Source organism: Gracilinanus agilis, chromosome 1, assembly GCF_016433145.1.
Source record: "Gracilinanus agilis isolate LMUSP501 chromosome 1, AgileGrace, whole genome shotgun sequence".
Taxonomy (NCBI): Eukaryota; Metazoa; Chordata; class Mammalia; order Didelphimorphia; family Didelphidae; genus Gracilinanus; species Gracilinanus agilis.
This window is the reverse complement of record NC_058130.1, coordinates 282,668,768-282,683,158: the sequence shown is the minus strand read 5'-3', so window position 1 is coordinate 282,683,158 and position 14,391 is coordinate 282,668,768. Positions and strand designations below refer to the sequence as shown.

The window sequence follows — 14,391 nt, the reverse complement described above, 5'->3', positions numbered from 1 at the left end:
AAAATAAACTTGTGTTTTCATATAGTCTCATTTTGGAATATATTTCTTTTTCAATACACAGTAACAACAATATCGTATCATGATCAACTGTGCGTTAGCTACTGAAGCAATACAATGATCCAGGACAAATTCTGAAAGACTTACAACAAAGAATGCTATTCACCTCCAGAGAAAGAACTATTGGAGTTTTGGATGCAGATCAAAGCATATTATCTTTTCACATTAGTTTATGTCTTTATTTTGGGGTTTGGGTTTTATATGAGTATTCGCTTATAATAACCAAATGGAAATATATTTTCCATACATCTTCATTTATTTATTTATTTATTTGCTTGCTTATTTATTTATTTATTTATTTGTTTGGGATTTTAAACCCTTAACTTCTGTGTATTGGCTCCTAGTTAGAATCATACATCTTTATTTATTTATTTATTTATTATTTTTTTTAGAATTTTAAACCCTTAACTTCTATGTATTGGCTCCTAGTTAGAAGAGTGGTAAGGGTAGGTAATGGGGGTCAAGTGACTTGCCCAGGGTCATACAACTGGGAAGTGGCTGAGGTCAGATTTGAACCTAGGACCTCCTGTCTCTAGGCCAGGCTCTCAATCCACTGAGCTACCCAGCTGCCCCAGATCATACATTTTTAAGGCAGATCAAATGACCATCTTCAGGAGGGTGGAGGGAAGGGAAACAATTTGGATGTTATAATTTTGGAAAACGTATGTTGAAATTGTTATTATATGTAATTGGGGAAATAAAATATCTTTAAAAAACTGCACTAAGTCTTTGGGACACTATATGTAAGGAAGGAATTCAAATTTAGAAGAATTAGAACCATTCTTCTATGGATAAATGGTTGAATACAAATAGGTAGTTTTCAGAGGAAGAAATTTAGGTTATAAGTAGCCAAATGAAAAAATGTTCCAAATCATTAACAATTAAATAAAATTAAAGTAACTTTAGGTTCCACCTCATATTCATCATTCATCAGAGATTGCAAAGATGACAAAAAGGAAGATGAAAAATGTTGGAAAGATTGTGAAAAAAGGCACTTTAATGTGCTATTGGAAAAGCTGTGGAATGATTCATCTATTCTAGAAAGCAATTTGGACCTATGCTCAAAAAGTTGCTAGCCTATGCATCACTTCTCTGACAGAAATACACCTGGTCTAATCCCCTAAAAATGAAAATGGTCCCAAAGTAGCTAACAGCAACTCTTTTGACAGTGGTGGAGAACTAGAGAATAAATGGGTGTACAACAATAGAGGAATGAATAAATTATGAATATAATGGAATACTATTGTACTGTAAGAAATGATGATGGGGATGGTATCAAAGAAACCTAGGAAGAAATGATGCAGAGTGAAGTGAGCAGAATAAGAAGAACAATTTTATTCAATAACAACATAGTAAAGAAAAACAACTCTGAAAGACTTAAGAACTCTGATCAACACAATAACCAAAGACCTGATAATGAAACATACTGGCCACCTTTCGACAGGGTACTCAAAGTGTAGACTAAACAAATTAATAAATAAAGCATTTATTAAGATTACTAAGTATGAAATACAATGCTAAGAGCTGAGAATACAAAAAGGAAAGCTGTACAGTCCTTAATCTCAAGAAGTTTTCAGCTGCAAGTCAAATGGAAAGATTCCATGGTCCTTAGACTGTAGTGATAAAATAGATGTTAATGTCTTTAATGTCAGTTCTGCCAATAAAATCATATCATTTTCTAATGTCAAACCATTGGACAATGAAATGCCAAGGACTTTGGGGGCAAAAATGTCCTTCAGATATATTTTTTGGACACAAAGTGCCCAATTATACATATTTGCTATAGGAGTTTCTCCCCACTCCCCACCTTTCCCGAATGAGAGGTTGACAGGAAGGAGGGAGAAAAAAAAATCAATTTTTAAGTGGAAAAAATTAATCAAAAAAGATGAAATTAGCAGGTTTTCAAAATAGCCAATATATAGAAAGTACAAGAAATTAGGTAAATATTACCAGTGGGGTTGAAATACAGCCATTATGATGAACCATTATCTCTTTTCTGTTCTGCCAAGCTAGAGGAAAACTTTTTCTTGGGTCTAAACTACATGAGACTTGAAGTTTGAAGAGATTCTTGGCTATCCCGAAAGACTTCCTTATCTCTGAGAGTCCTAGGCAATTGGGCCCAGTTGGGTAAATTTGCTTTATATAAGTGAAGATTCATTCTGTAGGCACAGTTAATATGGGAACCAGAAACTAAACTGGAGAGACTTAAAGTGCATCTTTCAGTTTAACTTCCCTACACTGCTCAAAACCACACTCATTTGCTATTGTGCAAATGACAACAATCCTTACAAAGATCTTATGTTTGTGAGCTTGGTAAAATAAGCAGTAGCACATACCTTTAGATTTGCTCTTCTCACAGTTTGGAGAAATAATAACACATTTTAGTTTTTTGAGTTTCAGATGTTTGAGCACTTCTCTGAGTCCCATCACAAGCCGGCGTTTGGTCTTGGCCTTTACTGGATCTTTCTGATACATACGATCTTGAAAACGAACCAGTTCTTTTAGGAGATCCATCACACAGTCATCGACTTCTTTACTAAGCATTTGGCTACAGTAACTAGAAGAAACATCACATATGATTGTTAAAATTATACTTTGTGGCTATCTGGATTTTACATATGAAACTGGCTATGCATACACACATCAGAGGGTTCTTCGGGAAATTGTACTTCAATAAGTATTGATTAGAAATTTAATATTCCTACTGATTAAGGTCTTCTCAAATTGTATCCTCTTCTCTCATTTATCATCACTCTCTCAGATCATTTCTTGGTTTAGATCCCAATTCTGGCCATTTCAACTAGATTTTGAAAGCTCTTTTAAAACCTAATTACTGTCTTGTTTCAAAGCAAATCAAATTCATAGGAAGGAAGAATGATGGGACAGAGGCTTTTTTGTCTACTCAGAAGTATTAGAAAAGACTCAAAGCTACTCTCACTAGAACTCATTCTGTATGCATCATGTCCATTTTACTCTTAAGTCTGGCTAAGGTCATCTGTATGCATCATGTCCATTTTACTCTTAAGTCTGGCTAAGGTCATCATAAATTATTAAGCATATGGAGATAAGAGGCCTCAAAGACATAAGATCTGTATTCAAAGCCTACATCTGACACATACTGACTGGGGGACCCTGTGGAAGTCACTAAATCTCTTGATGTTCTAGCCACTAAGTTGCAGAAAGATGTTGATCTGAAATGGTAAGCTTCCTTACCAAGGAGTCCCCAAACCAAATGCAGAGAGTTTTAGTAGGGCTAGTATTTATTTTAATTCTCTTACAGAATATAAATTTCAGTTGACATAAAGGAGGCAGCATAACTAAAGAAGACACGCATTCTCCCCAATACATATTATAATAATGTCTCACAGTTTGGAAAATTAGTTAAGTTCTTGCACCAAAGGGCTAACTGAAGTTATGGTAAAGCATTATATTACAACTATGGTGTTATAATGTCAGAATGTTACATAAAGGTGATCCAGTCTCCTACATGTGACTTTAAACAAGTCACTTAATTTTTCTGAGACTCAATTTCTTATTTGTAAAATATTAATAGCTGGAATTTATCTACCTCATAGGATTTCTTAAGGATCAAACGAAATGATTTGTAAACCTTACAAGTGTGTTATCACTATTACTGGAGGAAAGCAATGAATAGAGCCAATGTACAGGCAGATTATATCACAATGGCAGATAAAACTTGATATGCTACAATTAGCTTCATTTTCACATGGACTTGCTTGTATATTAAAGCTTTTTATTTATCTCAATATAAATTAATGGTAGAGCATAGGCTTTCATGTACTCACTCTCTAAATCTCCTACTATGGATCTTTGGAAAAGGTGGCTGTGTAACAATGGGACAAACTTCTCCATCCTTTTGGAGTACAAGGCTATCTAGAGGTTTTTCTGGTGTGTTTTCCACATCAACAGCAGAAGAGTCAGGGACTGATTCTTCCGTTTCCTCCGTCTGCTCAAAATCTAAAACAAAAAAGTTTTGTGTAATTTAATACATATGAATAGGAACATCTTATCCCCAAAGTTCAATCTCCTTAAATTTATGACATACAATATTCTTTTATTTTATGAGTTTCTGTTTACTTCATTTAATAAAATAGAGATAACAAAATACAACCTACCTCATGGGGTGTTCTAAACAATTCCAAAATTCACCTATCCAGTGATACCTCCAGATACAGAATTACAGTTGGATTACTTTTGTTATCATATAGAAGATACACTTCTAAAATGTAAACATATTGTAACTCAAATAGCTGACCAATGTTCTAGAAAATTAGGAACAATAATTCTTTATTTTTTGGATAAGGCTGAATTTTGGAACCAGTCTCCTACATATGACTTTAAACAAGTCACTTAATCTTTCTGAGACTCAATTTCTTGTTTGTAAAATAATAATAGCTGATCTACCTCATAGGATTTCTTAAGGATCAAATGAAATGACGTATATAATGCTTTGTAAACTTAAAAGTGTGTTATCACTATTATTGGAGAAAAGCAATGAATAATGGATAAAGCTATAGCCTAGCAATGTACAGGCAAATTATATAACCTCTCAGTGCCCTTAGAAAACTCTCTAAGAGTCCAAGTTTTAGGCAAGATCCCAATCTGGATCACTGATGGAGTATCCATATCAACAAGATCACAGGTCTAGACCTTTCTCCTCCTCCCTTGTGCTATCCCAATGAACGTCAAAAGACCACTGTTGTCAATAATAATAGCATAAACAATAACAGCACTAGGAAGCAGCACATATTCCTCACAAGGAAGAATATTCTGGCTGAAGATTTAACTTTTTAAAAAAATATTTTTTAAAGATTTAATTTATAATATCTTATTTTAAAAATTTGAAACTAATTTTAAAGCCACAATTCATTCTAAATTTTAACTTGCTTGGATTCTGAGAAGCAGCATAATGTAGTGAATAGAAAACTGGTTTTGGAGCCAGGGTTCAAGTTATCTCTCTGATATATATATATACTGTCTGTGTGACCCTGGGCCTGGGCAAGCCACTAAACCTAGTGCTCTTTAAGGCTATACAAGGTATTAATCTGCAATGACAGAGAGTATTTACTCATCTAAAATCAGGAAGATATGAATTTGAGTCATGTTCTAGACTAATATCTACTATGTGACACTGGGTATGTCATTTTTAATAAAACAGAGTTATTGTAGAGACTAAATAAGAAAATGTGTAAAGTACTTTGAAACCTTCAAAATGCTGTATAAGTATTATCTATCATCACCATTATTGTCGTTATCTAGGAGTTATTTTGTCACATTCAAATTATAATCTCTTATAAAGTAACACCCAAAATAATGATAGTAACACCAATGAAAAAACTGGTTTACTCTTCATATCTATTAGATGGTTAAGTGAAAAGAGGAAATTCTACATATCAAATATGCTTAATGGAGTCAAACAATCAAAAAAGTTCTTATGATATGCCAGGGACTGTAATAGACTCTCAGAATACAAAGACAAAAAAAAAAAAAAAAAAAGCAAACTGATGTCAAAGAACTTACATTCAATTGTTGGAAGCAACATGTGTTGTGTGTAAATGGGTAGAGAATAAATATAAAATAAATACAAGTTAATTAGACAGGAAGGATACCACCAGCTTTTAGCACAGTGCTTGGCATATGTGCTTAATAAATGCTTGATTTGACTCGTCTAGCAGTTAGAGGAATCAGGAAAGGCTTTGCATAGGAGGTGGACCTGAGGCTACACCTTAAAGGAAGAGTTATATGAAATACAATCAAATCACAGGGAACAGTCAGGACAAAGATAGTAAATCAAGTACAAAGATGTGAGAGGAATGGAGAGAAGACAAGTGGGATGGATCATAAAGTGTGGGAGATATAGAGTAATATTAAGATTGTTAGGAGCTTTATAAACCAAATATGGATTTCTATTTGATCCAAGTGGCACTAGAGTTTATTGGGTAGGAAAGTACTCAATTAAACCTATGTATAAGAAATTACACTTTGGCAGCTGTGAATATAAACTGGAGTAGGGAGAGATTTGATGCTGAGAGATCAATTAGGAGACCATTTTAATAGTTCAGTGAGAAGTGATGAGGATCTAAACAAAGATGGTGGCTGTTTGAAAAGAAAGTAGATTCCTAAGCCTAATGTTAATAAAACCCTTTCTTTGAAGCCGGCTCATAAGATAATCAAATATATACAGGATTCACATATGAAAATGATCAAATATTGAGTAGCAAACACTAAAACAATCATTTTCATAAGTAATATAGGATTCAGAATTTTGGGATCTAAAAAACGATACTGTCTTAAATTGAAGGAAATTCAAACTACATTTATAAATTTTTTATGCCACTCATAATTTGTAATGATGGATAAATTTAACCAGTTCCCAGGACTATTGTGAGATAAAGTGCTTAGCACAATATCTGGCACAAAGTAAAAGCTACATAATGTTAGCTGTTATATTTATCCATAATAACACCAAGCACAGGCCACATCCCATATATCACAATATTAGTTATAATTCATTTTAATTAACATCAATAAAGAGAAATTAGTACCTGGCTGGGCAATCTTGGCAGGTAACTGATTATCAACATTATTTGTCAAATCTTGCTCAATGCTTTTAGAAAATGCTGGAACTGAAAGCTGTTCTAAGAGATGTTTCTGTTTTCTTTCTTCTCGTTCTTTCAAAATAATCTTTAAAATAAAATTCAGTAATAGCTGGTGACATAAAAATCATAGAGTAGTTTTAAAAAAAAAAAAATTACCTCCCATGACGAAAAAAGCTGCCCCCAGGTAAGACTGCTGCCAAGAAACAAATGATATTCTTTTGTTGTTCGATTGCATAATTCCTAACATATTTCATAGTATACCTAACAGATGTGACATGCATATGTATCTACTGTTTATGTCCACTGATGCTTCCTTGTTGTCCCTTAGCATCACATTTTACTAGCAACTAGGTGTGCAGTAGTTAGAGTGCTAGTCTTAACATCAAAGATTTAAGTTCAAATTTGGCCCAGGCACTGCAGCTGTGAGACCCTTCACAAGTCACTTAACTTATGCCTCAGTTTCCTCATCTGCAAAATGGAGATAATAATAACTTCCATGGTTGCTGTAAGGATAAGGTAAAAATAATATATGTAAAGCATTTTGTAAGCTTTAAAGATTTACGTGAATACTTAATATTATTGGAATAGATGAAAATGATCCAACTCAATTTAAAGAGTCAGTTAGGAACTACTAAAGGTAAGGGATGTATAACAAAACAAATAAAAAACAATAAATGGTGTCACAAAACTATGAATTGGAATAAAAGTTAATTTTTTCTACTTTTATTTTCTGTTACCCTCAAAGAAATAAGGTACAATCACCAGCAAGTATATTTCATTTCAAAATAGTCCTAAGAATTTTCCCCTGAGTATTCCCTAAACATATAATCTATAAATTGAGGAAATTAAAACTCACATTGCCAATTAACATACTTTACTTACTAAAAGCTGATGTCCTTGAAACTGAATACCTACCAAATGAGAATGGTCAATAAGAATTTAATAGTAAAAACATTTAAAAATAGATTAGATGGAAGACCTTTCATCAATTTTTAATGTTTGGTAACAAGTAAAACACATAATATACCTTCTTCAAAGATGTGGGTTTTTTGGCCTTTGGGACTTCCCTTTGCTTGCCTTTCTTTATTAATGGAGAACTAGAATCCAAAGGATTATGAGGAGACATCACTTGATTTAACCGGTGATTTTTCACCGATGTTGCTAATTCTTTGGAAAGTACTGGTACTGCACCAACTGAAAGAAAATGTACATAAATGAGTAGTACATATTATTTTAATAGTACTTGTCAAAGACCTAAAGCCTTAATAACAACAAAAAAATACCATTACCTTATGCCTTCTGAGGCAGAAGAGGAGCAAGGACAAGGGAATGGGAGATAAGTGACTTACCTTGGGTCACACAGATAGAAGTGTCTAAGGTCAAATTTGAACCCTGCCTCTCATTCCAATGAGTTCCCTAACTGTCCTTGATGGCAAAACTTTTTTTAAAAGTTCTGGCAATTTACTCAGTTCCAAACACTTGTTTTTAACTTTTTTCTTTATTATGAATTCATACCTTAACATTAGGTTGTAATTACAGTTTGAAGACTAATCTATTTTTCCCTATCTAACTTATAAGAACCCATAAATTTCCTTTTCAAAAAAAATTTTAAAATTAATCTAACCCTCCTACCCAATTCCATTGAGCAAAAACTCCCCCCCCCCCCGGCCCCTAGACTTCCAGGTTAAGATGGCAGCAGAGTAGAAGCAGCTGCTTAACCTCTCTTAACCCACACATATACGACTCCTCAAGAGGACATAAAAACAAATCCAGAGGAACGAGGGGACCCCACAACAGAGCGCAGCATTGAAGGTACGTGGGATCAGGGCATTTCCATGCTATAAGGGAGTGAAATAGCTCGCACTAAAATGTGAGCTGAGCAACCCGTTCCCACCCACACCACCTACAGTGCCAAAGCCAGTGCACAAGAGTTAGAGCAAGTTTGGGGCATTCATAAGGTTCTTGGCAGCCACCTGGGATCACCACAGCCTGCTCCTGAGAGCAGCAAGACTTAAGACCCCAAGAAGCTAAGGAACCGGACTTTGAACATAGACCTTGAGCGCAAACGCAGACGTTGAGCACAGGCATGGACTTGGACCTTGAGTGGGGACCCAGTGTAGAGGGGTGCATGACTGTGGAAGCAGCACCCTGAGACTGTTAAAATAGCTTCTGGCAGAGGAGCAAGCAAGGGGACTACCAGGGGGCTTGACCCTGAGAACAACTAGATTTGAGACCTCAGGAGCCTAAAGAGCGCAGACCGACCCTGGGCGTGAGGATCAAGCTGAGAGGACACGTGGCGCTGTGACTCAGAAGAAAGTTGCTCTACAACTTGATAGGATAGGCAGAGAACCTGTCTCCCTCACCCATACTTCTGACTGAGAAAGAAATAATAATAATGATGGCAAGCCAGGCTCAAGAACCTCAAAACAAAAAGATCAAGAAATCTTTAACACTTGACAACTTTTACAAAGAAAAAATCCTGACAACGGAGCAAACAGCAAAGGAGAACAAACAAGTAATCACATCCAAAACTTCCCCCAAAAATGAAAACTGGTTACAAGCTCTTGAAGAGTTCAAATCTGAGATCATGGGAAAGATGGACGAGATTTGGCAAGAGAAGTGGGAAATAGTTCAAAAGGAAATTAACAGGTTAAAAGACAGAAACTCCCAATTGAAGAAAGATGCCCCCAAATCAAACGAAATGATAAGCAAACTGGACACCAAAATTAAACACCTGGAAAACAGGAGAGACCAAACCAAAAAGGAAAATCATAAGATAATAACAGAATACCAGTCTCTAAAGACCAGAATTGGGCAAGTAGAAGCCAATGATCGCTCAAGACAGCAAGAACAAGTAAAACAAAGTCAAAAGACTGATAAAATAGAAGGAAACATGAAATATCTCAATGAGAAATTGACAGATCAAGAAAAAAGCTCTAGAAGAGACAATTTAAGAATCATTGGTGAGGTTCCGGGTTAAGATGGCGGCAGAGTAAAAAGCAGCTCTTAACCTCTCCTGACCGAAACACACAAGACTCCTCAAAGGGACATAAAAACAAGTCCAGACTAAAGAAGGAACCCCACAACAGGGTGCAAAGTGGAAGGTACATGGAATCGGGGCATTTCCATGCTATAAAGGGGTGAAACAGCTCTCACTAAATCACGGGCTGAGCAACCACCCCACCCCCACCCCTACCACACACACCACCTATAGCACCGAAGCCAGTTAAAAAGAAATAGAGCAAGTTTGGGGCACCCATCGAGTCATTGACAGCTCCAGGGCCTGTTCCTGAGAGCAGCAAGATTTGGGACCCCAAAAAGCCAAAGAACGCACGCGAACTCTGAGCGCCGGAGCGACGGAGGCGTGGGAGGAGGCAGACACAGCCGCGAGGTAAAGCTCTGAAACCCTGAGTGGGGAACCAGCGTAGACGGGTATACGACTGTGGAAGCAGCGCCCTGAGACTTGTAAAGGAACCTCTGGCAGAGGATCAAGCAAGGGGGTCCACCAGGGGGCTTGACCTTGGAAAAAACCAGAACTCAGACCTCAGGAGCCAAAAGACCGCAGACAGACCCCGAGCGCGAGGATAAAGCTGAGAAGCTGCTGGGCTAATGATGGCTACCCAGACTCAGGAAGTTCAGAAGAGAAAGATAAACAACAAGAAAAAGAAGTCTTTAACACTCCACAACTTTTACACAGAGAAAATCCAGACAACCGAGCAAACAGAGGAGGAGAACAAACAAGCATCCGGACCCTCCTCAAATAAGGAAAACTCCTCACAAACTATGGACTAGTTCAAAACTGAGATTCTGAGGAAGATGGAAGAGATCTGGCAAGAAAATAACAGTTTAAAAGGTAAAATCTTGCAACTGAAAAGTGAGGCTCAGAAATCAAATGAACTGATAAGCAAACTGAACCAGATTGAAAAAGAAAACCAAAAGATCATAGCTGAAAACCAGTCTCTAAAGGCTAGAATTGAGTAGTTAGAAGCTAATGATCTCTCAAGACAACAAGAACAAATAAAACAAAGTCAAAAGACTGAAAAAATAGAAGGAAATATGAAATATCTCAATGAGAGAGTGACAGACCAAGAAAACCGGTCTAGAAGAGACAATTTGAGAATAATTGGTCTTCCAGAAAAACCAGAAATTAATAGAAACCTGGACTCCATACTAAAAGAAATTATTCAGCAAAATTGCCCTGAAGTCCTACAACAAGAGGGCAATATAGACATTGAAAGGATTCATAGAACACCCACTACATTCAATCCAGATAAGAAAACGGCCAGAAATATAATTGCAAAATTCAAGAGCTTTCAAGCAAAGGAAAAAATCTTACAAGCCAGAAAGAGACAATTCAAATATCAAGGAACACGAATCAGGATCACACAGGATCTGGCAGCCTCCACGCTAAAAGACCGTAAGGCTTGGAATACAATATTCAGAAAGGCAAGAGAGCTGGGCCTACAACCACGGATCAACTACCCATCAAAATTGACTATATATTTCCAGGGGAAAGTATGGGCATTCAACAAAATTGAAGAATTCCAAGTATGTGCACAGAAAGGACCAGGGCGAAATGGAAAGTTTGATATCCAACCACAAAAATCAAGAGAAACATGAAAAGGTAAATAAGAAACAGAGGGGAAAGAAAAAAAACTTATAATTTTTAAATTTGCCTTTTTAAGGGCCTCAGTAAGATCTAATTATCTGTATTCCTATGTAGAGAAATGTTATGTATACTTCTCTGTAGTGAACTCTATTCACTATTATAGTATTCACTATTATGGTAATCAGAAAAATAATTCACAGGGTGAGGGTGGAACACTAAATAATCTAAGATGACATGGGGGATGGGAAAGAGGGGGTGAATAGCAGGGGACACCAAGAGAAACTTGAGTGAATAAGAAAAATGGGATATTCTATTACACACAAAGAGGGCATGGGAAGGAGAGGAGACAAATATTATTATAAGAAGGAGAGGAAGAGAGCATTAAGAGGTAATAATCAAACCTTACTCTCAGTGTAATCAACACGGAGAGGGAAGAATAGCTATACTATCCATTGGGACATAAAACTCTTATCTAACTCATCTGAGAAAGTAAGAAGGGATAAATCAAGGGAAACAGGGGAGTGGGGAGGTCAAAAAAAGGGAGGGGAGAAGAAGGGGGAGGGAATTCATAAAGCCTTTAAAAACAAAAAGGGGGGGGAATAAGGTAGGGGGTAGAAAGGGAAGTTAGTCAAGGGAGGGGATAAGGGATAGGGTCTTAATAGCAAACCACTGGTTTTAAAGGAAATAGTTTAAGGAGAAGGGGTAGGAATAGGGGAGGAAACGAAAAAGTCAGCAAATGCACAACTGATGATTACAACTCTGAATGTGAATGGGATGAACTCGCTCATAAAACGGAAGCAAATAGCAGAGTGGATTAGAAACCAAAATCCTACCATATTTTGTCTACAAGAAACATATATGAGACGGGTGGACATACACAAGTTTAAGATTCAGGGCCTGAGCAAAATCTTTTGGGCATCAAATGAGAAAAAGAAGGCAGGAGTGGCTATCATGATCTCCGACAAAGCCAAAGTAAAAATAGATATGATTAAAAAAGTCAGGGAAGGTCATTACATCCTGATTAAAGGCAGTATAAACAATGAGGAAATAACACTGCTCAATATATATGCACAAAGTGGCATAGCATCCAAATTCATAAAGGAGAAACTGGCAGAGCTCAAGAAGGAAATAGATAGGAAAACCATACTAGTGGGAGATCTAAATATTCCTCTTTCAGATCTAGATAAATCAAACCGAAAAATAAATAAGAAAGAGGTAAGAGAGGTGAATGAAGACCAAGAAAAATTAGATTTAATTGATATGTGGAGAAAAATAAACAGGGACAAAAAGGAATACACCTTCTTTTCAGTTGCACATGGCACATTCACAAAGATTGACCATGTTATAGGGCATAGAATCATTGCAAACAAATGCAAAAGAGTAGAAATAATAAATGTAACCTTCTCAGATCAAAATAATAATAAGTAAGGGCACCTGGACAGGAAAATCAAAAACTAATTGGAAATTAAATAATATGATTCTCCAAAACCAATTTGTCAAAGAAGGAATCATAGAAACAATCAATAATTTCACTGAAGAAAATGACAGTGATGAGACATCCTATCAAACTCTGTGGGATGTGGCCAAGGCAGTACTCAGGGGGAAATTTATATCCTTGAGTGCATATATTAACAAATTACGGAGGGCAGAGATTAATGAATTGGGCATGCAACTCAAAAAATTAGAAAGCGAGCAAATTAAAAATCCCCAGATGGAAACTAAATTAGAAATACTAAAAATCAAGAGATAAATTAATAAAATCGAAAGTAAAAGAAATACTGAAATAATAAATAAGACTAGATGCTGGTACTTCGAAAAAACAAATAAAAAAGACAAAGTACTAGTCAATCTAATAAAAAAAAGAAAAGAATAAAACCAAATTGAAAGTATCAAAGATGAAAAGGGAGACCTCACCTCTAATGAAGAGGAAATTAAGGCAATCATTAAAAACTATTTTGCCCAATTATATGGCAATAAATATAACAATTTAGGAGATATGGACGAATATTTACAAAAATATAAACTGCCTAGACTAACAGCAGAAGAAATAGAATACCTAAATAATCCCATATCAGAAAAAGAAATTGAACAAGCCATCAAAGAACTCCCTAAGAAAAAATCGCCAGGGCCTGATGGATACACAAGTGAATTCTATCAGACATTCAAAGAGCAACTAATCCCAATACTATACAAATTATTTGATATGATAAGCAAAGAAGGAGTCTTACCAAATTCCTTTTATGACACAAACATGGTACTGATTCCAAAGCCAGGGAGATCAAAAACAGAGAAAGAAAACTACAGACCAATCTCCCTAATGAACATTGATGCAAAAATCTTAAATAGAATACTAGCAAAGAGACTCCAGCAAGTAATTAAGAAGATCATCCACCATGATCAGGTGGGATTTATACCAGGAATGCAAGGTTGGTTCAACATTAGGAAAACCATCCACATAATTGACCATGTCAACAGTCTAACAAACAAAAATCACATGATTATCTCAATAGATGCTGAAAAAGCCTTTGACAAAATACAACATCCATTCCTATTCAAAACACTGAAAAGTATAGGAATAGAAGGACCTTTCCTAAAAATAATAAACAGTATATACCTAAAACCATCAACAAACATCATATGCAATGGGGATAAATTAGAAGCCTTCCCAATAAGATCAGGAGTGAAACAAGGATGCCCATTATCACCTCTATTATTCAACATAGTACTAGAAACACTAGCAGTTGCAATTAGAGAAGAAAAAGAAATTGAAGGTATCAAAGTGGGCAAGGAGGAGACTAAGCTATCACTCTTTGCAGATTATATGATGGTCTACTTAAAAAATCCTAGAGAATCAACTAAGAAGCTTGCAGAAATAATCAACAACTTTAGCAAAGTTGCAGGATACAAAATAAATACACATAAATCATCAGCATTTCTATACGTTTCCAACACATTAGAGCAGCAAGAAGTAGAAAGAGAAACACCATTAAAAATCACCCTAGACAATATAAAATACTTAGGAATCTATCTACCAAAACAAACACAGCAATTATATGAAAACAACTACAAAACACTTTCCAAACAAATAAAACTGGATCTAAACAA

General features: G+C 35.8%; 1 protein-coding gene across 5 annotated transcripts in view; it reads right to left on the bottom strand.

Moving 5' to 3' along the window:
* SECISBP2 (SECIS binding protein 2) overlaps nucleotides 1-14,391 on the bottom strand; it is an 82,936-nt gene that overhangs the window by 23,496 nt on the left and 45,049 nt on the right. For 4 of the 5 annotated variants that reach the window (XM_044662126.1, XM_044662141.1, XM_044662119.1 and 1 more), the window contains 4 exons: nucleotides 7,705-7,871; nucleotides 6,624-6,762; nucleotides 3,864-4,035; nucleotides 2,394-2,614 (listed from right to left, as the gene is read on the bottom strand). In XM_044662126.1, coding sequence (XP_044518061.1) covers nucleotides 2,394-2,614; nucleotides 3,864-4,035; nucleotides 6,624-6,762; nucleotides 7,705-7,871 — 699 coding nt within the window. Of the gene's footprint in view, nucleotides 1-1,650; nucleotides 1,671-2,393; nucleotides 2,615-3,863; nucleotides 4,036-6,623; nucleotides 6,763-7,704; nucleotides 7,872-14,391 lie in introns of those variants that run through there. The other variant, XM_044662150.1, reaches the window with a different exon arrangement.